The 20,901-nt window shown below is 67.8% G+C and overlaps 2 protein-coding genes across 5 annotated transcripts; one reads left to right on the top strand and one right to left on the bottom strand.

The window, feature by feature from the left end:
* Positions 1-884: 884 nt before the first annotated feature.
* On the bottom strand, positions 885-11,358 carry PATL1 (PAT1 homolog 1, processing body mRNA decay factor). 2 transcript variants are annotated; one of them, XM_075501835.1, is made up of 19 exons: positions 11,232-11,358; positions 10,658-10,769; positions 10,321-10,532; positions 10,143-10,220; positions 9,219-9,413; positions 9,019-9,120; positions 8,597-8,686; positions 8,184-8,395; positions 8,022-8,111; positions 7,644-7,827; positions 5,944-6,067; positions 5,734-5,831; positions 5,587-5,646; positions 4,913-5,061; positions 4,085-4,244; positions 3,204-3,359; positions 2,394-2,485; positions 1,536-1,685; positions 885-1,348 (listed from the first exon to the last, which is right to left on the bottom strand). In XM_075501835.1, exons 1-19 carry the CDS (start codon positions 11,244-11,246, stop codon positions 1,327-1,329), a joined length of 2,301 nt encoding a protein of 766 aa, XP_075357950.1. In that variant the 5' UTR covers positions 11,247-11,358; the 3' UTR covers positions 885-1,326. The 2 variants fall into 2 exon arrangements, with proteins under 2 accessions (XP_075357950.1, XP_075357951.1); XM_075501836.1 differs by having other exon boundaries at positions 10,143-10,217.
* Positions 11,359-12,269: 911 nt separating this feature from the next.
* On the top strand, positions 12,270-20,901 carry STX3 (syntaxin 3). 3 transcript variants are annotated; one of them, XM_075501878.1, is made up of 11 exons: positions 12,270-12,600; positions 14,112-14,192; positions 14,288-14,387; positions 14,509-14,583; positions 14,733-14,800; positions 15,706-15,814; positions 16,279-16,352; positions 16,443-16,577; positions 18,108-18,218; positions 18,964-19,078; positions 19,575-19,690. In XM_075501878.1, exons 1-10 carry the CDS (start codon positions 12,571-12,573, stop codon positions 19,051-19,053), a joined length of 873 nt encoding a protein of 290 aa, XP_075357993.1. In that variant the 5' UTR covers positions 12,270-12,570; the 3' UTR covers positions 19,054-19,078; positions 19,575-19,690. The 3 variants fall into 3 exon arrangements, with proteins under 3 accessions (XP_075357993.1, XP_075357992.1, XP_075357994.1); XM_075501877.1 differs by lacking the exons at positions 18,108-18,218; positions 18,964-19,078; positions 19,575-19,690 and adding exons at positions 18,326-18,436; positions 20,824-20,901; XM_075501879.1 differs by lacking the exons at positions 18,964-19,078; positions 19,575-19,690 and adding an exon at positions 20,824-20,901.

Genomic DNA, 20,901 nt, shown 5'->3' with positions numbered 1-20,901 from the left:
GACCTCTGACCTTTGACCGGCGTACGGAGGGGGACGGGACGCCGCAGGGCCCGGCCAAGGCCTCGGGCTGGGCCCGGGCCCCCGCTCCGCTCCGGGAACCGGCCGGTACCGCCGGGGCTGCCCGTGAAAGCCCAGCCCGGGCGGCGGGTGCTGCCCCCGGGGTGTTCCTGAGCTCTGCGCCAGCCCGGGCACCCCTGGGTGCGCCCGGGGGAGGGGCCCCGGGGTGGGGTGGGGTGGGGTAGGGTGGGGGCTGCCCCACCCCAGAGAAGGAGAAGCCACGCCCCCAGCAGTATACAATTCATCTTTATTTACAATACCCTATAAAAATGTAAATTTAGAAACTTTATTCTCATTAAACCAGAACCAAAAACTGGCGGGGGGGGGGGGGGGGGGGAACGGGGACGGGGGGAAGCACAAAGAGGAAAACCAAAATATAATAAATGAACTTTCCACTTGATCAGTCGGGGGGAAGGGGGGGGAAGGGCAGGGCAGCAGCCGAGGGGGAGGGGAGAGCTGGTTAATGCCAGGGAGGAGTTACCGGTTGTAAAATACCTACATGTGCAAATCTCTTTGTTTTCTTTTTAAAAGCAAAAACAGTAAAATTAAACCACCCCCCCACCCCCCCTCCCTCCCGCCATTCCCGAGGAGCAGAACAGCAGAATCCATCCGGAGCGGGAGGAGGGGGAGGGCAGGGCCCGGCCGAGCCCCCTCCACCCCCCCACCCCCCTCCCCGCGGCCCCGGGGCTGCTGGGACCGATCCCGGGGCGCAGGCGAGCGGAGGGCGAGGGAAGGAGCCGGCTCTCAGGAAGACAAGGCAAGTGTGCAAAAAGAAGCGTGCGCGGGCACGCGCGCGCGTTCACGCACGGGGAAGGGCAGGGACCAGACCTCAGTGCTCGACGAGGGGGGCCGGGTGGGGAAGGACCGGGGAAGGGAGGAGAGGGCAACCCTGCCGCCCCGCAGACGGAACCGGGGGGCGCGGGGGGGGGCTTCTCCCAGCCCTGCGGCCCCCCCTGCCTTCCTCAGTAGTGCGTGTGTGTGTGTGTGTGGGTGGGTGGGGAGAAGCAGCAGCCGTTGTGGGGGGGTAGCGGAGGGGGCCGGGGCGGGGGGCTCGGGCACAGCGGGGAGACGCAGCACTTTGTGGGGGGATGGAGGGGAGCGGCCCCAAACCAGCCCCCCCCACCCCCCCCAGCCAGGATCGCGGGCGGGGGAAGGCGCCTCCTGCGCCGGCTACGGCGGGGGACACCGTCCCTGCCCTCCATCCATCCTCTGGAACACTCCGGTGCTGACGGTGACGAGGAGCCGCGGAGATCTCCTACCGGATCCCTCCTACCGGATCCCGTGCACTAAGCTGGTACCGGGGAACAACGGTGGAGGGGTCAGAGGAGCCGCAGGCGGGGGGGAGACAGCGACTTTTTCGGGCAGGCTTCACCCCCCGCGCCACCCCGGTCCTGCCCCCGGCTTCTCCCCTTCGCCCCCCGCCTCCGTTTTCGCCCTTTTCCGGTCCCCTCGTGCGGGAGAAGAGGGTCGACGCTTACTGCAATTTTGTCTCCAGCAGGTTCAGCTTCTGCTGGTCGACGTAGCGAGAGAAGAGGGAGATCAGGTTCGAGGGGGTGGACACCGGCTTGGCCAAGGCCGCCTGAGGGATCCGCAGGAGCTCCCGGGTTGCCATGAGCATCAGCTCCGTCCTGCCGGCGAGGGGCACGGGAGAAGGGAGGAGTGAGAGACGTCGGGTGCTCCGCGAGCCGGGGATTTCTCCAGCTCCCCTCGGGGGGGGACGGACACCAGGGCAGCCTGGGCCACGCACGCCTCGCGGCGTTTCGGCACTGGAACCAAGCAGGAAGCGGTGCCGTGCCGTGTCCTCGGACGCCGGCCTCCCCGCGCTCGCCCAGCCTCACCGAGAGGCCCCGGCTGCTCTGCGGAGCCTGGCCTCCCACCGAAGGCCGCCTTCTCCCCCGGGGACTCGTGACGCGGTGACGTGCCACTTTGCGGGGACACACGAGCCCCGGGGCAACAGCGGGGACGCCGCATCGCGCACCGCGTGCCATCGGCTAAGCGAGGCTCGGTAATCTCCTATCTGCTCAGGCTAAAAGCGCTACGGCCGCTCGGCCGAGCTGCGACGGCTTCCCTGCACCTCCGAGGGACCGGTCTCGGCACGTCCCGAGCTGTATCTACCGCGTTCTCTCTCTGCCTCGGGCCTGAATTTCTCTCTTTCCTTCAGCACCGCGGTTCTTCCCAGTGCTGCTGCCGAGAGACCGCAATTAAACCTCCTTCTTCATCAACTCTGCCTCCGAGTCCTTCGGACCCTGCACGGCGCAGCGGCTGACCCCGACGGCGGCGGCGCCGCCTTCCCCCCCCCCCCCCAGCCCGAGGCGCAGCCGAGGACGGGCGCTCACCACTGGTTGTCCTGCATTAGCTCCGTGTTCGCGTCCGAGCTCTGCAGTTCCTCCCCGCGGCTCAAGACCAAGTACAGCAGGGAGAGGCCGAACTGCGGGGAGAGAGGGAGGGTGTCAGGGAGGAGATGTCCTGCCGGTGCTGCCACAAGCCCTCGCCGGCCTCCCGAGAGGAAGGAAATCCCTGCGGCAGGGGACAGGCAGGGCAAGGCGAGCTTTCCTCCCACCGCTCCTCCCCTCCGAGCATTTTCTGGGGTGGGTTTGATTATCACCTCCACCTCCCGATCCTCCCGGGGACGGTGGCACAAGCGGGAGGATTCCCACTGCCTTTGCAGCCCCCTGAGGAAGAGGAGGCGGCTGTTTATGGGCCTGAGTCACGGCAGGCATTATGGATGGCTGCATGAGCCACAGACTACTCCCCGCCCGGCTCGGAGAGACGTCTTCATGAACCCACAGCGGAGGAGCGGCCCCCTCCCGGCCCCGGATTTCAGGGCAGGAGTCTGCAGCCCAGAGGAACAGCCAAGGGAGCCGGCTGTCAGACTGCAGCGGAGTCCCAGGCCAGCTCCGACGGCTGATTAATCCGCCAGACACCCTCGTTAATCAGCAAGGGAAGGGGAGAGCGCCAGGAGCTGGCAGCCTGTGGTTCCCGTGCCGTTCCCGCACCACGGCTGCCTCCGGCTCTGCCATCCGGTGCCGGGAGGCTACTGGGAAACTCAGTTTCCCAACTACGGGGAGACATCAGGACCTGCCGGAGCGAGAGGGATGAGATGGCACCACCCGCCCCGGAGAGCAGAGCGAGGGAGAGGGGAGCACCTTGTTTTGGAGCACAGCAGTGAGGTGCAGGTTGGTGGGCGCTGGCGCGGTCGCGCTCTGAGGTAGGTTCGTTAGCTGCTGCACAAGGCTGGTGACCGTCCCCAAGGGAAGGTGGTAGAGAACGTGCGAGAAGGGCCTCAACAGGCAGGGCAGCACCTGCGGAGAGAGGAGCGGAGGAGTCGGGAGCTGCGGCAGCAGGGAGACGGGCTTCCCCGTGGGCAGTTGGCCGCCTCGGGGCCTCACGGACCCCCGAGGAGACGCTGCCTCGCTGCGACACGCCAGCAGCACCTCCCCTCACACGCTCAGGGTGGGACTTGCTAACTAACAGTCTCCTCCCCGTACGCCCACGACGGCACGGGCCCGCTTTAAATTCAGGCAAGTCTTTTTCCTTCTTAAATCATCCCCTTTCTCAAACCAAGCTAGGATTTATTTCGCAGATGCCCGTATTTTTGTTCCCTATATAAAAAAAGATCGCAAAGGACAGCTGAGAGCACGTCCCTCGGAAGATGCTGGCCTCTGCTCTCCGTCTCTGGAAGATGGAGTCTCCCGTTGTCACCCGATGAGAGACACGCAGCCCTTTAGACAAGCGCTCAGCCAAGAGCCGGGCTCGTTAAACAAAGGCACCATTTATCAGAAACCCTCCCCGCTTCCTTCCCGGCGAAGCTGGGTTGCGGGAGACGGGCCCTGCCAGGAGCTCACGGCTCCTGCAGCCTCCCCGGGCCTCGGGCAGTCTCCCAGGAGAGGGCGAAACGACCGTCCTTAAGACACACGAAACCGTTTGCCGTCCTCCCCGCGGAGGAGAGGAGATCCTGCTCCAGACCCTGTGCCGATCCCCACCTCACAGCGAGCGAGGGGAACCCTCCCAACCGCTGGAATCTCACCTCGTCCTGAGCATCCTTCTTGATGAGGAAGGGCAGGTTCCTGGCCGTCGCCATGAGTACGTCGGCCGCTTGCTCGGGTGACAAGAAGGGGAGGATCCGGGCCACAAGGCGCTTCCCTTTCCGGATGCACATGATCTGCATGAAGTGGTCGTCGCTTGGCCTGCCGAGGAGAGGAAAAAGGTGCCGACCCTCAGCTGGGAGCGTCCCAGGGAACACGGGGTGTTCCCGTGGGTACCCCACGGCCAGCCCTGCACCGGCACCGGGCAGAAAACACACCTGCCTCAAAAAACATCCCTGGGGAGGGAGAAGCAATGCAGGAATGACACCCCTAACCCTAACCTCTGCCTGTCTGACAGGCTAGGGGCAGGAGGACGAGGCCCCATTCCCCACGGGGCGGCAGAGAAGGAGCCACCGAGACCCTGTGCCCTTCCTTGCGCATCTGTGCCGCTGAGGCTACAGGTTAGGCAAGAGACGAGACTTTAAAACAGGCACCCGGAGATGTGCCGGGGCACAGAGCTCAGGGCAGACAGACACCCAGGGAGCATGCAGACAGGCACTGTTCGCAGCACGCGAGCTGCAGGGACGGATGGTGTTATAGGATCGTAACCACAGCGAACAATCGCGTGGGGAAAACGGCACAAAAAGGAGAAAAAAAAAAAAATAAAAAGGTTATTTCAGCCCCCAGTTCTCAACGCACCCCTGGAAGAATCACCCTGACGACTCTTTGGGAAAGAGGTCCCTGGAAAGCCACTTCCAGCAGCTGCAAGCGCCCACGGACTGTCCGAGCTCCTGACAGCGACCGAGTCGCAGACACCACCCTCTGCTCACCTCTCCTGCCCGGGCGCCTTCCCCCTCAGATTGTCATACATATCGCAGATCTTCTGCTTCCTCTCGCCCATCAGGGCCGGCCGCTCGCCTTCCAGGCTCAGGAGGTAGCGTCTCTCGTAGTCCTCCACGTCCAGGAGGAGGCTGTACGTCTGCAGGAGAGTGAGCGATCACAGGGATCTGCGACAGGATCCGCTAGCCCTGCTCCACAGAGACCCGGGACGTGCCCGGCCCCAGCCAGGGCCCTCCCGCCTCCTCGCAGGAACCGCAGATCCTGGCCCAGACCGCGTCAAAGCCTCCTGCAGACCCAGCGCGAGAGCAGGCTGAGCAGGGACTGTGACCCACAAGCATCCAGCCTCTCGCACGGTGGCCGCAGAGGGCTGAGGCGTTACTGCCTTGCAACTGTGAGTCAGTAACGGACCCGGCAAAGCCCGTCCAGGCTGTTTTGGGGCAGGGTGAAGGCACGGCTGGTACCCGACTCCAGCTTTTCTGCTCCAGGGTCCCTCCCTCTCCTGCAAGCAGGACCTCAGCCACTGTCGGGTGCTGGCTTGTCCCCAGCTGGATGTCCAGAGCTCATCGGTACTGCACCGTGGTCTCCCTGGCCCTTCCTTCGCCCCGGCCCACCTCACGCCCCACCGCAGATCTCCAAGGATCGCGGCGGTCCCCCTCGAACTCACCTTCTCGATCGTGACGAGGGTCTGGCGCCTCTTGTCTCGAACCTGCTTCTCCTTCGTCTCCTGCCGGGGAGGGACAGCGAGTCAGGGCTGCGGGCAGCTCCCGCGCTGGGGAGCTGCGTCGGGAGGGGAGGCGAGGCCAGAACTCACGTCATCCTCGCCGCGGGAGGTCACCACCGCGTCGATCATCTTCCGGGGGTTGTTCACGCTGGAGACCGTGAGCTTCCCGAGCGAGCCTTCAAACTGCACTGCAGGAAGCGGGGAGAAGGGAAGCAAAGGGAGTCAGTCCCGGCCTGACCCCACCTCACCCCCCTTTATCTCCGGCCCAGGTCCAGGCTGTGTGGAGAAAGGAGCGTTTACCTGGCTTGTAGGTGTGCTCCAGCTTAGCCACCTGAGGGGTGATGAGTTTAGTGCGTTCCTTCTTGGGACCATCACCGTGGACTTCCTCCGCTGCTGACAACTTCTCCAGCTTCTGGAAGTAATTCTGAGGCAGGGAGAGGAGAGGTTGAGACCCCCAAAAAAACAGCTGGCAAGGACTGAAGCAAGATAGCCCTCTCCCCAGCCGCTGCTTCATCCCTCGCCCATGACTTACTGGTCTTCCCAACGTCAGCAGCAGCATTTTCAACCACCGTTCTTCCCCCGGTACACGAGGGGACGATTGCATCCTCCTCTTTATCACCCCTCGAGATTACAGAGGTCGAGGTTCCTCCCCAGCCCTCTCTTTCTCAATACAAACAATGACAAATCTGCTCTCCCTGTGAGGTCCCCGGCTCCCAGTCCTTCCCAGCACATTCCAGTTAGCCTGCCTTGCTCTGTTAGCACCGTGCCCAGGCCGGGCAGCGCGTGGCTGGGGCCTCCCACACCGGTGCTCACGCGCTCTTGCCGTCCACCCCGGCCAATGTTTTGCCTCTTTCGCAACGGCAGAGCTTTGTTGACTCACGTCCCGGCTGCGGCCACACCAGTTCCCCTCCTCTACCGGGGATCAGCTCACCCACGCACCAGTTCCCCTCCTCTACTGGGGATCAGCTCACCCACAGCTCCCGGAAAACCTCTGTCAGCACGATGCCTTTCATCAGCCCCGGAGCAGACGGACCCGCCGTCCGCAGCTCTCCTTGCCAGCTCCCACCAGAGCCCAGACAACCTGCAGCGAGCGCTCGTCCCCGCTCCCGCTGGGCCCTTGGCCCACCACGGAGGGGACCGGACTTCTCCGACCCATTTCACCGCGCTGAAGCCGCGCTGGTGACTGCCCTCCCTGCTCTGCCCCGCGCTCGCGGCTGCACCGACTGCTCCAGGACCTTTCTGGGTGTGCGGCTGGCTCCTCTGCACCCCCTTCATGAAGATAGGGGCCAAACCTCCCGCGCAGCTGACGACTGCCCCGTTCAATCTCCCAAGCCGGGCGACCATCCTACGTAGCTTGAAGCCCTCCGCCTATTTCCCTCGCATTAAGTTGCCCCGTGTACCCTCAAACCCAGTCACCTTGCTTCGTCTGCTCCGAATCTGGCCCCTCCCAGCCCCGTCGGGTGCTCCCTATTCCTGAACTGGAAAAGAGCGGGAGCAGTCGCTCCCATCCACCTTCTCCACCTCGTTCTCTGGACTCCACGGCCTTCGCCACCACCCCCCGTCAGACTCGAGTCCTCCTTACGCAGCCATTCCCTGCCCAGGGCTCTCTCCTGCATTTTCCATTTAGCAGCTTCCCCGTCTCCCGTTCTGGGTGTTTTATTCTACCACCGTCACATCCAGCTTCTGATGTAGACGAGCTGCTTTCCCGTTATCTCGGGCCTTCTGCTGCGCCCTCCGAATCCCTGCTGCCAGCGTTCCCCAACGTCTCCTCACCCCTGGAGATCTCGCCCGAGAACAGGAAGACGGTTCTTCCCTCGCCGCTGCCCCTCTTCCCTTCCCTCGCTGGGGATGCTCGCCCCACCCCGTCCCTCTGCCTTCCTCCTCCAGCGCGTTCCCCACGACTGCATCTAGAAACGCTTCCTCCGCCGCATCACGCTCGGCACTGGCATCCCCTTCCCACCCAACGCCCCTCGGCACAGAAGCTTCTCTCTCCCCGGTACCTGGTAGTAATAATCATCCAGGTAGGGATCAGTGCTCTGCAGCTGCATCATCTGGATCTTGGACACCCAGTCCTTTTCCCGCTGCAGCATGAGGTTGGCGTAGGGGTCTTTGCGCATCTGCTCCTGGTGGCTGCTCCGGTGGCCCCCTCGGTCCCCCACCGAGCCGTTGAGGCTCCGGTGCTGGCTGGCAGGAGGCAAGAAGGGCACCCGTGAGCACACAGGAGCTACAGGAAGGGACAGAGAGCGGTGCACAGGCTAGCCCCGGCAGCACAACCCCCCCGCGGCGGAGGGGCGATGCAACCCACCCCCCCCCTCCCCGTGCCAGGCAGCCCCTCTCCCGGCAGCCGCTCCCGGCTCCGGCACAGGGCCAGCACTCACTTTCGGTTCTGCTGCTGCCGCTGGTGCAGGAGCCGGCGGTGCTGGGGGTGCAGGTGGGTCGTATCCGGCCGAAACATCTGGGGCTGCGGCCTAGGGAGAGCGGGAAGTCTCAGAGGCGGCTGCGGAGAGCGGGCAAGCGGCCGGGAGAAGGATGGCACCTACCTCAGGCTCTGCAGGTGGGATCCGGGGCCCGGCGGGTGCTGCGGCTGCGAGGGAGGTGGAGCGGGGGGAGCCCCAAAGAAGGCACGAAACCCGCTGGCCGGAGACATCATCTGCCCGACTCTGCCTTGGAGCAGCTTGGGATTGACGGAGGGAAGGGGGCTCCCAACCAGGCCAGAGACCCGGGCAAACTGGCTGGGGGACATTCGGCCGGCCTGGCAGAGCAGAGAGGGCACGCGGAGTCAGCCGGGGGCAGATTTGGGGGGCAAAGGAAGAGACCCAGCCAGGGCAGCCGTGTCTGGGATGGACAGAAAGGGCCACGTAGAGCAAACTCCCGCAGTCGGGTGAAGAGAAATGCGGGACCCTGCGCGTGGGGGGGCCAGGAAAGCGCAGGAAGGGAGCGAAGGGGGCTTTACCTGGGCTCCTCCGAGCAGCTGCGCTCTCTGCAGGTGGGTGAGGACGGGAGAGACGCTGTGGGGGAACGGGTGGCCCAGGAGGGAGGAATTCTAGGGAAAGAGAAGGGAAGAGGGACTCCGGTTACAGCCCTAGCACAACTGATGGCAGACAGACAGAGAGCGGGCGACGGCACAAGACGAAGCCCCAGGAGGGCTGGGAGCCAGGCCAGGCTCCGGGGAGCGGGGCTGACCCGGCAGAGCGAGGCAAAAGGCAAATGGGCTGAGCTACAGAACTAGAGACAAGCCGCTGGCCGGCTCTGTGTGACAGTGAGGGGTCCAGCACCATCAGGGCCTGGAGCGGGAGGCGGGGAACAGGGCGTTGGAGGTTTCTGGGGAGGCTGGAGGACCTCAAAGTCAGGAGGGGCGCAGAGGGGGCTGGGTACCGGTACGTTGCAGAGCTGGTTGGGGGACATCCTCTCGCCGTAGGGAGCGGGATAGCGCTGCTGCATGGTAGCTCGGATGTGGACAGGTTTCGGACACAGGATCTAGGAAGAGAGAAGCAGCGCAGTCCCCCCGTCAGCTCTCTGGGAACCAGCCTGCGCCCTCTGAGCCGCGGGCGGTGAGCGGGGCCGGGGGGAGGTACCTGCTGGTTGAAGTTGGGCATGGCAGCCTGCTTGGGAGGGGTGCCAATGGGGACAGCCCGGACAGGGGGGCTCCCGATGACAGGGGACGACGAACGCCGGGGCAGAGCCCGCTCGGAGGGGTCCCGCTCTTCCTCTCGAGCCTGCGGGGGTCTCTGAGGCAAAGCATAGTCCAGCACGGACACCGACGGCATCTCCTGCAAGCGGAAAGGGAGAGGAAGCTCCCCCCAGGATAACAGTCACTGGCTGGGACGGGGAGGACTGGCATCATATCTCCCAGGGATGTTCCCAGGCATTGATGGCCACATCCTTCCTCCTGCCAGGTCTCCTCCGCATCCCACCGCGCTTCCCCGGGAGCCCCACGCGACGGCGGGGGTTCCTGGGGACCCCCCAGGGTCTGCCCCGCAGAGCCCACGTCACCGCCAAGACGCCTGTTTGCGGTGGGGTGGGAACTCCGCGTCACCGCCGCACGGGCTGCACGCACACGCTCGGCTCCCGGCTCTCCTCAGCCCTGCAGAGCCGGGAGAGGGCTGGCTGCTCAGCACGCTCCGCTTGCACTTAAAAAGCCTGACTCTTAATTAAACCGCAACAAAAAAAAAAAATCCTCTGCCCTGAGGCGCTGACATTCCCAAATCCTGATGGGAGCGCCCACGGACGTCACCACGGAGCAGCAATAACCCCCCCAGCCCGGCTCTCCAGCCTCTGAGGTGGGAGAAGGGGTGATGCCCAAGAGTGTCTACAAACGAGCCAAACAGCGGCCACCCGGACCCAGCCGGAGGCAAGCAGAACGCCCCACTGTCCCAGGCTGATCTGGAGGTGCTCCCCAGCACTGATGAGCCTGCGGCAGTACACCACATCTCACCCCGCTCGCTGCCACAAGGGTTTGGGAAGCCACGATGGCTGCCACCCGCACACCAGCACCGTACCTGAGTGAGAAGCGGCCCCCGGATGCGCCGCAGGACGGCCGAGCTGTCCCAGATACTGGAGTTCAGCCCTCCAGGCTGCTGGAAAACAGACTCGGAGTCAGCACGGTGCCGCCGGACCCGCATCCGCCCCAGCCCCACCGGGCCTGCGCCCACCCCGGCCCCCCGGCCCTACTCCCACCTGCGTGGGGGCCCTGGTCTGCACGGCCTGCATGATGGCAGGGTCCTCCAGCTCGCTGTCGATGACCAGCCTGGTCAGCCGCTCCGCCAGCGTGTCCTCGGGCTCACCCAGCAGATCCGCCTCCTCGCTGCCGGGCCCATCCTGCTCCCTAGCTGCCACCGGCTTGTCCTCCAGCTCCGCCAGCCGCTCGTGTGCCTCCTGCCAGTCGTCGTCTGCGAGGGACCCGCAGTGAGGGACGCGCTCACAAGGACGAGGGAGGGCATCAGCGACGCGAGGGGCACGGCCCCGAGGGCGGGGAGGTTGGGGGGGTTTCGCGGCGGGGCACGCGAGCACTCACCGACAGCCCCGGCTCCGAACGTGTCATCGTTGAACTGGTCGATATCTTCATCTTCCTCCCCCAGGGCCTGGAAGGCGTCTTCGTCCTCATCCAGCGGGCAGTCCTCCAGGGACTGGGGAGAGCGAGGGGAGGGGGCTCAGCACCGGCCTCCCACCCCCAGACGCTCCCCCCACACCATCGCACCCCACAACTCTCGCTCCCTCCATGGGGACCCCCCCCTCGCCGCTCCCCAGCCGGTGACCCACCCCCCCCCGTGACCCACACCGACCTCCCGACCCCCGGTACCGGGCGTGCGGCACACTGCCCCGCTCCGCAGACCTCCCCCCACCCCCCCGCCGCCCGGCTCTCCCACAGGCCCCACAGAGCCCCGTCCCACCCGAGCAATCCCGGGGGTGCGCCGGGCCGCGGCGGGGGGGGACCGCGGGCCGGGGTGGGGAGGGGGTGCGCCGGCCCGGCCCGGCCCGGCGCACTCCCTCCCCACCCCGGCCCGCGGGGGTTTCCCCTCCCCGGCCCGGCGCACCCCCGGTAGACCCCAGACCGCCCTCCCGGCCCGCCGGGCCCCCTCCCCGCTCACCTGGTACCGGAACATGGCGGCGGCGGCGGCGCCCACCGCCCGCAGGCTCCGCGCGGCCCGCTCCGGCCCCGGGCCCCGCCGCGCATGCGCCGCCGCGGGCGCACGCGCATGACGTCACCCACGCCCCTCCGCCAGCGGGGCGGCGGAGCGCATGCGCGCCCGGGGGGGGGCGCTGTGGGGGCGTGGTCCGATTTAGCCCCGCCTCCTTAGGGATCTTACAGGCGCCGCCCCGCCCCCGGGCTGCTCTTAAAGGGACAGCGGCCCCTTTTTTTTTCCCCTCGGGGGTGCAATCCCTGACACACGTCGGCACAGAGTGACGCGCGCTGTTGCACACACACACCAGTCACACCTACATGTCCCCTGCCTGCAGCCCTGTCCCCAAAGTGCCCCCAGCGTTGTCCCCTTCCCAGCAGCGTCCCCCCAGCCACAGCCGTGTCCCCAGCTCGCTCCCCCAGCCGTGTCCCCCAGCTGTCGCCCCATCCATAGCTATGTCCCCCCTGCTGTGTCCCCCCCCCCCCGGTGCCCTATCCCCCGTTGTGTCCCCTCAGCCATGCCCCTAGCCGTGACCCATAGCCGTGTCCCCCCAGCTGTCCCCCAGCCATGTCCCCTACGCCCAGCCGTGTCCCCACAGGCACGTCCCCTGCGCTCAGCTGTGTTGCTCCAGCCGTGTCCCCTATCCACAGCCACGTCCCCCAGCCGTGTCCCCTCTCCCCCCAGTCATGCCCCCCAATTGTGTCCCCTATCCACAGTCATGTCCCCCGGCTGTGACCCTATCCCCAGCTGTGACCACCACCCATAGCTGCTGTGTCCCCAATCCCCAGCTGTGTCCCCCCAGCTGTGACCCCTATCCGTAGCCACCTCCCCCAGCTGTGTCCCCCCAGCCATGTCCCCCATCCCCGGTCATTCCCCCACTGCAGCCACCCATGGCAGACGAGGCCACGTCGTCGGCGCGTGACCCCCATGGGGACCAGCTTCCTCATCGCCTCCGAGCCGGGGCCACCCCACATCCGTCCCCGCCTCGCCGCCACCTCCCGGGGTAGCCGGGGGGCACCCACAGCCGTCGCCTTTAACGGGACCGGTGTCCCCGAGTGTCCCAGGTGAAGGGTGGCTCCACCTCGTCCCTCCCCTCGGCGCCTTCCTCCCTTCCTTGTGCCCGTCACCGGGGATTAGCGCAGGGACAGCCCCAGGCTTGGGGACAGGGACGGGGACAGGGCCACCCGCCACCTCGTCTGGATGTAGGAGGCCTGGGTGGCCGGGGAGGACCGAGGGCGGCATCCCCCATCCCCGTGGTGGGCGAGGACGGGGCCCCCCCTGCGCCCCGCCAGCCCTTGCGGCCACCATGAAGGACCGGCTGGAGCAGCTCAAGGCGGTGAGAGACCCCCGGGGTGCAGAGGGGACGGGGGGCACCTCGCGGGGCGGGGGGTCCCCGGGGCTCGCTGGGACCCTGCTCCCCGAGGGGGTTGGGTGTCACGGGGATGGGGGTCCCTGAGCCCCCACCCCATGGTGCGTGGGGACGCGATGGGGACGGGGGGTCCTGAAACCCGGGTCCGTGGTGGTTGGGGACATCACGGGGGTGGACGTCACCGAGCCCCCACCCCAGGGTGGGTGGGGGTGTCATGGGGATGGGGGTCCTGAGACCCCACCCCAGGGTGGTTGGGGACATCATGGGGATGGACGTCACTGAGCCCCCACCCCAGGGTGGGTGGGGGTGTCATGGGGATGGGGGTCCTGAGAGCCAGCCCCACGGCAATGGGGGGGTCAGGCAGAAGGGACCGGGGGGTGTCTGTGTCATTTGGGGGTGGGGAGGGTATTTTGGGGGGACACCAACCCCCCAGATGAGGGTTGTACCCCCCAAGCTGTGGGGTGCAATGGGGAGACACCCCACATCCCCCCCCCCGGGCTGTGTGGGGCAGGGGTGTCCGTCCCTTGGGGGGCAGGGAGCGGATGTGGGGTGCCCGCAGGGGCCAGCACCCCATCCCGCGCCCCACGCCTTGCCGCGTCCCCACCGCCATCGCCGCTTCCTCCTCCCGTGCCCGCCCCGCCGTGGGGCCCCGCTGACCCCCGCTCCCCGGGGGCCTCCGCGCCCCAGCGTCGGCTCCCCCCAAGCGATGGGGGGGTCCCAGCAGCCCCCCACCCTGCGCCCGGGCCCCGGCGTGGGGCGGGCAGCCGTGGCGGGGAGGCTTGGCGGGGATTTAGCGGGGATTACGAAGCCATCGGATAAAACCCTTGGGAGGCAGGGAGGGGATTAATTTTATTTTTACTCCGGCGGGAGGAGGTGGAGGGGGGCGGGGGTCCCCAGCCGGGGCTTGCTCCCCTCTCTGGGGACGCCGCAGCCCGGCAGCGGGTCCCCCCCGGGGTGCCGGCACGGCTGAGGGGAGCGAGGCGAGGCGGAGGGGCCGGGGCTGGCACCCTGGGAAGGGACGGAGCCGGGAGCCTGTGGTTGGGGGGCCAGGCACGATGCCAGGGTGATGGGCAACGGCCGCCTCTGGTCCCCCCCCGAGCCCCCGCGCTGCTCAGACCTGCCGCGGGACGAAGGTCGGGGGCCCTAAAACCCTGTCCTGTCCCCGTCCCGTCCCCGTCCCCGTCCCCTCCCTCCGGCCAAGCCCAGCAAGCCCTTAATTCCCCCCGGCCGTGCGTGGCCAGATGCGAGACGAGCTCGGCCCCCCCCGTCCCCGTCCCCGCAGATGTCCCCCCGCTGGGCCACCACGTCCCCACGGCCGCTCCTTCCACGTCCCCCCCCTCCCCGACCCTGCGGAGCTGGGCTGGCCGGTGGCTGCCCCGGCCCCGTGGGGTGGCTGTCACCTGCGGGGTGTCCCCGGGGGGGGGGGGGGGGCAGGCAGGGGGGTGCCACCCCTGAGCGCTGCCCGCTGTACCCCGCAGAAGCAGGACGCGGACGATGACACCGAAGAGCTGGAGATCGCCGTCGACAACACGGCGTTCATGGATGAGTTCTTCTCGGAGGTGAGGGGCGGGCGGGCACGGGGACGGGGGGGACGGGGGGCACGGGGGGCACGGGGCTGCCTCCTAAACCCCGCCGTCGTCCCCGGCATGGCTAGATCGAGGAGACCCGGCAAAACATCGACAAGATCTCGGAGAACGTGGAGGAGGCCAAGAAGCTCTACAGCATCATCCTCTCGGCCCCCATCCCCGAGCAGAGTGAGTGCGGCGGCCGCGGCCGCGTCCCCGTTCCCCCCCACACCCTCCCCGCATCACGGGTCCCCTTCCTGGGGATGTCCCTGCGGTGGCTTCCCCGTCTCATGTGGCCGTGACCCCGCAGAGACCAAAGATGACCTGGAGCAGCTGACGGCAGAGATCAAGAAAATGGCCAACAGCGTCCGCAACAAGCTGAAGAGTGAGTGGTCGCGTCCCCGCTGCCGTGCCCCCCAGCCCCGCGGGTCCCCCTGTCCCCATGGGAAGGGCAGGGTGCGCTGGGGACACTGGGTCCGTGGGGTCTGGTGGGTGGGGAAGGTCCCTGACGGGCCGGGGTCCGGCTGTCACCAGGCATGGAGAGGAACATCGAGCAGGACGAGGCACGGTCCTCCGCCGACCTCCGGATACGCAAGTCCCAGGTGAGCTCCGGTCCCTGGCACCCGCTGCCAGGGCTGTCCCCACCCAGCACCCCCAGGTCCTGGGCACCCTGTCCCACCCTGTCCCCTATGAGCTGGAGATGTGGCATGTCCTGGGTGTCCCCAGCTCTCCCATCCCTGTCCCCTGTCCCCGGCAGCACCCTGTCCCAGACACACCATGTCTGGGTGCTCCCAGGTTTCATGTCCCTCTGCCCTGTCCCCAACACCCTGTCCTGTCCCCCATGGGCTGGGACATGCCATATCCTGGGTCCCCTGGGTCTCGTGTCCCTGTCCCCAGCCCCAGCACCTCATCCTGCCCTATCTCCTGGGGCTGGGGACACGCCATGCCCGGAGTGTCACTGCTCTGACTCCTCGTCCCCGTCCCCAGCACCCCATTTGTCCCCTGAGCTGGGGCTGTGCCATGCCAGGGGTGTCCCCAGTGTCACACCCTGTCCTTGCTCCTGTCCCCCAGGGCTGGCATGTGCGTTGCCTGGGGTGTCCTCGTCCCCAGCAGTTGGCCCTGTCCCCTGGGGCTGGCACATGTAGTGCCCGGGGTGTCGCCGTGCCCGGAGGTGTCCCCAGTCCCATGCCCCTGTCCTTGGTCATGTCCCCCAGGGCTGGGACACGCCATGCCCGGGGTGTCCCCAGTCCCTTGTCCCCGTCCCCATCCCCAGCAGTGGGTCCTGTCCCCCGGGGGCTGGGGCGGTGCCATGCCCGGGGTGTCCCATGTCCCCATCCCTGTCCGCAGCACTGGGTCCTGTCCCTCGGGGTTGGGACATGCCATGCCCGGGGTGTCCCCAGTCCTATGTCCCTGTCCCTGTCCCCAGCAGTGGGTCCTGTCCCCTGGGGGCCGGGGCGGTGCCATGCCCGGGGTGTCCCCAGCCCCGTGTCCTTGTCCCCGTCCCCAGCACTCGGTCCTGTCCCGGAAGTTCGTTGACGTCATGACCAAGTACAACGAGGCGCAGGTCGACTTCCGGGAGCGCAGCAAGGGCCGGATCCAGCGCCAGCTCGAGATCAGTGCGTGCCCCCCGCCCTCAGGCCCCGCCCCTCTGGAGAAGTGGGCGGGGCCTCCTCCTGCCGGGTCCCGCCCCTTTGGTGAAATGGGTGGAGCCAGGCCCCAAAGACCCCGCCCCCTTTGGCAGAGCGGGTGGAGCCAGATCATACAGACCTCACCCCTTTGGCAAAGTGGGTGGGGCCAGGACCCAAAGACCCCGCCCCTTTGGCAATGTGGGTGGAGCCAGGCCCCAAAGACCCCGTCCCTTTGGCAAACTGGGTGGAGCCAGGCCCTCCAGACCCTGCCCCTTTGACAATGTGGGTGGAGCCAGGCCCTACAGACCCCACCCCTTTGGCAATGTGGGTGGAGCCAGGCCCTACAGACCCCGCCCCTTTGGCAACGTGGGTGTGGCCATGCACTGCAGACCCCACCCCCTTCGATGAGGTGGGCGGGGCCCGTTCCCACCATGACCCCCGCGTGCCCGCAGCCGGCAAGAACACGACGGATGAGGAGCTGGAGGAGATGCTGGAGAGCGGGAACCCCTCCATCTTCACCTCGGGGGTGAGCGCCCGCCGCGCCGGGGGCCGGGGGGCCACCGGGGGCCAGGACGACCCCGCTGACGGCCCCCGGTCCCCTCCCGGTCCGTTGCAGATCATGGACTCGCAGATCTCGAAGCAGGCGCTGAGCGAGATCGAGGGGCGGCACAAGGACATCGTGCGGCTGGAGAGCAGCATCAAGGAGCTCCACGATATGTTCGTCGACATCGCCATGCTGGTGGAGAACCAGGTACGGGCTGCACGGGGACGAGCAGGGACCCGCGCACAGGCTGCGTGGGGACGAGCAGGGACGCGTCCATGGGCTGCACGGGGACGAGCAGGGACCCAAGCACAGGCTGTGTGGGGACGAGCAGGGACGCGTCCATGGGCTGCACGGGGACGAGCAGGGACCCAAGCACAGGCTGCACGGGGACAAGCAGGGACCCGTGCATGAAGATGAGCAGGGACCCGTCCGTGGGCTGCACGGGGACGAGCAGGGACCCGTGCACAGGCTGCGTGGGGACGAGCAGGGACCCATGCGTGAGGATGAGCAGGGACCCGTGCACAGGCTGCGTGGGGACAAGCAGGGACGCGTGCATGAGGATGAGCAGGGACCCGTCCATGGGCTGCGTGGGGACAAGCAGAGACCTGTGTGTGAAGATGAGCAGGGCCCCGTGCATGGGCTGCGTGGAGACAAGCAGGGATGCGTCCATGGGCTGTGTGGGGACAAGCAGGGACCTGTGCGTGAAGATGAGCAGGGCCCCGTCCGTGGGCTGCATGGGGATGAGCAGGGACCTGTGCACAGGCTGTGTGGGGACGAGCAGGGACCCGTGCACAGGCTGTGTGGGGACAAGCAGGGACCCATGCACAGGCTGTGTGGGGACAAGCAGGGACGCGTGCGTGAGGATGAGCAGGGACCCATGCACAGGCTGCACGGGGACAAGCAGGGACCCGTGCATGAAGATGAGCAGGGACCCGTCTGTGGGCTGCACGGGGACGAGCAGGGACCCGTGCACAGACTGTGTGGGGACGAGCAGGGACGCGTGCGTGAGGATGAGCAGGGACCCATGCATGGGCTGCACGGGGACGAGCAGGGATGTGTCCATGGGCTGTGTGGGGACAAGCAGGGACCCATGCACAGGCTGTGTGGGGACAAGCAGGGACCCGTGCGTGAAGATGAGCAGGGCCCCGTCTGTGGGCTGCATGGGGATGAGCAGGGACCCGTGCACAGGCTGCATGGGGACAAGTAGGGACCCGTGCACAGGCTGCGTGGGGATGAGCAGGGACGCATCCATGGGCTGCGTGGGGACGAGCGGGGACGCGTGCGTGAGGATGAGCAGGGCCCCGTGCATGAAGCCGCACAGGGACTGGCACGCAGGGCAGCACAGGGACCCGTGGGGACACAGGGTGGCACGGAGCCACGTGGGCACCTGCACGGGGCCACGCAGGGCAGCACAGGGACCCGTGCGGGTGGACCCAGGCACGGAGCCACGCGGGGCTGGGTGGTGACCGGTGCGCAGGTCGCCATGGGGCCACCCCGAGCCCGTGGGGCCCTGGGGGGGGGGGGGGGGGGGGGGGAGGCAGGGGTGGGCAGGGGTGCACCCCACACCGCGGTGGTCCCGGCCCCTCTCTCAGCCCCTCTCTGTCCCCTCCATGCCATGCGAGGAGCCACTGTGTGCACCGGGGAAGGGTGAGTACCTGCGCCGTGGGGCCGTGCCACGTGCCGTGGGGCCGTGCCGTGGGGTCCCTGCTGAGCGTGTCCCCTCTCCTGTCCCCGCAGGGTGGGCTGCTGGATAACGTGGAGCAGCACGTGATGCACACAGCCGAGCACGTGGAGCTGGGCAGCGAGCAGACCAAGAAGGCGCTGCATTACCAGGGCCAGGCACGCAAGGTGGGTGGGTGCCAGCACCCCTGGGTGCTCTCAGTGTGTCCCCCCCCCGCTCTCTCTCTCTCCGTCTTCTCTCTGCCTGCGCCCCGCCGTCCCCGCGCGCCCCGTAGGGAGCCATGATCGACCGCATAGAGAGCAACATGGACCAGTCCGTCGGCTTCGTGGAGCGGGCCGTGGCTGACACCAAAAAGGCCGTGAAGTACCAAAGTGAGGCCAGGAGGGTGAGACGGACCGACGGCCCCGGTGTCCCCCAGTGTCCCCTCCGTAGCCCCCAGCACCCCAAAGGCCCCCCCAGCGTCCCCCTCCGTTCCTCAGTGTGCCTTCACATCTCCCAGTGCCCCCAGCATGTCCCCATATCCTCCGGTGGCCCCGAGACCCCCTTGTCACCCTAGCCGCCTCTTGTGTCCCCCAGCCACCCCCCGTGCCCCCAGCTACCCCCAGTGGTCCCCCCGATGGCTCCCACCTGCCCCCGGTGACTCCCAGCCACCCCACCCGCTCCTCCCTTGTCACCTCCATGGGGTTGGCAGCTCTGTCCCTCTCCGTCCCCCCGCCAGCCCCAGCCCTGAGCCGCCTCCCACCCCCAGGTGTGATGAGCTGGTGAGGGCTCAGCCCCTCCTGCCCCGGCCCCGGGTCTGCAGCATCTCTGGCTCTTCTGGGCTCCTCTGTGCCCACCTCTGCTCTCCGTCCCCGACCCCGCACGGGGCGGGCGTAACCGGCCCCCGTCTCCCCTTTCGCCCCCCCCCTCCAGAAGATGCTGATTTTGGCGGTGGTAGTGGTGCTCTTGCTGGGGATAGTTGCCCTCATCATCGGACTTTCCGTGGGGCTAAACAAGAAATAGACCCCAAGGCGGGGGGCTGTGGTCTGTAAGTGTCGGGGGGGCTGCGGTCTGTAAGTGTCGGGGGGCAGGGGAACCCCACCGCGGGGCCACGGGACCCCGGAGGGCTGGGGGACGGCGGGCAGGCACAGCCGGGCTGGCCCTGCCATCGTGCCCTGCCCTCCCACGGGCGCTGCGTCCCTGTGCCGGGGTCTGGCTCTCCGCTGCTTTGGTTTCTGCTGCTGCCTTCGGGGCCGGGGGGGCCGGGCTCTGGGTGCTGGGTGCTCGCCGGCCGGTGGTCTCAGGTCCGCGGTGTGCGGGGCTCCGTGGCGCGTGGGGCTCTGCGGCGCTCGGGGGTCTGCGGAGCTCGGGCTTCCACGGTGCTCGGCAGCGCTCGGGGGTCTGGATTTCGGCTCCGTGCTCGGCCGCGCGTTCCCCGTGTCGGTCCCTGCCGTCCCCGCTCCCTCCGGAACCGCAGGGCCGTGCTGCAGCCCCTCGTCCCCTTCCCCGCCGGGGGCTGACGTCTCCCCCTTTCCCTCCTCCAGACGCTTCCGACCATCCCAGCGGTGACATCTCCCTGCGGGACCCTCCCCGGCACCACAGCCCGGCCCCCTCCTCTCCCCGCTTCTCCCAGCCCTCAGCCCTCACGTACCGGCTCCTGCCCGCAGCCCGGCTTGGCTTTCCTCCACGGAGGGGTCCCATCACCGGAGTGCTTTCCCCCGCCAGACCGTCCCCTCTCGTCCTCACGTCCCCCCTGGGAAGGGGACAGGATTCAACTATTTATTTTCCCTTTGCTGATAAATCAACTTCTCCTGGTCCCCCCTCTCTTGCCGGGGGCAGCGAGGGGGCCGGGGGCCATGCCGGTACTGTGACGCTGTGGGGATGTGGCAGCCGGTGCCACCGCCCCAGCGAGAAGAGACAAAGTGCCGCGCTCGGGGAAGGCGAGGGCCAGACCCTCACCCGCACGGGCGTCCCGGGAGGACGAGGGACGGGGGGATACGGTCAGGACAGGAGGTTTGGTGGCACCAGCAGCCGCCGGCGAGCCTGGCCGCGCTTTGCTGTCCACCGTGCCGCGGCAGATGGAGCCGCCAGGGACCCTGTCCCCTTCTCGGCCGTGATGTCTGCGGCTGGCACGTCCCCCGAGGCCGACTGCCCCGCGGCTGCGGGGAGCTGCGGCAGGAGGACGCGGTGGTCGCGGTTATTTAATTCCCGTTACAATAAAGATCCCTGCTGACGCCCTCCCCGCGCCTCTCCTCTCCGTGCACAACGCGATGCCGGGGCGCTGCGGGGACAAGCGGGGTGCTGGCACCCCGGACACCCAAAGCCTGGGTGCTGGCACCCTGGGCACCCCCCCGCCCCCCGGCTGAGCGCGGCTCCGGCTCGGCTCGCGGCACCCGTGGCATCGTAGCCGGGCTGGCGGCTCTGGCTGAGGACCCAGGGTGTGGGACCGGCCCCCGTTTTCGGGTGCTGTAGCGAAGCGGCCCCCCGGGGTGGAGACGTGACAGGGGAGCGCGGGGCTGGGGACACCCCCAAACCCCAGGGGCTCTGCCGGGCCGGGCCAGACCATCTTCCCCCACGGTTTTGGGTAAGTTACGGCGACGGGGACACGTCCCGCGTGCTGGCGCTTGGCCGCCTGTCCCAAGGGGACACCGGCACGGCCGCAGCCCAGTGCTACGCAGGACCAGCTCACACCTGCCCCGCTGCCTCCCCAGCCCCTGTCCCTGTCCCTTGTCCCCCCTCCCTAGCCCCGTGCCACCCGCAGCCCTGCCTCACGGCCCCTCTCTCCCCACGCAGAAGAAGATCATGATCATGATATGCTGCATCATCCTCGCCATCATCTTGGCTGCCAGCATTGGGAGCATCTTCGCCTGA

The sequence above is a fragment of the Mycteria americana genome, chromosome 5, assembly GCF_035582795.1.
Source record: "Mycteria americana isolate JAX WOST 10 ecotype Jacksonville Zoo and Gardens chromosome 5, USCA_MyAme_1.0, whole genome shotgun sequence".
NCBI classification, from domain to species: domain Eukaryota; kingdom Metazoa; phylum Chordata; class Aves; order Ciconiiformes; family Ciconiidae; genus Mycteria; species Mycteria americana.
This window is presented reverse-complemented; position numbering and strand designations above follow the sequence as displayed.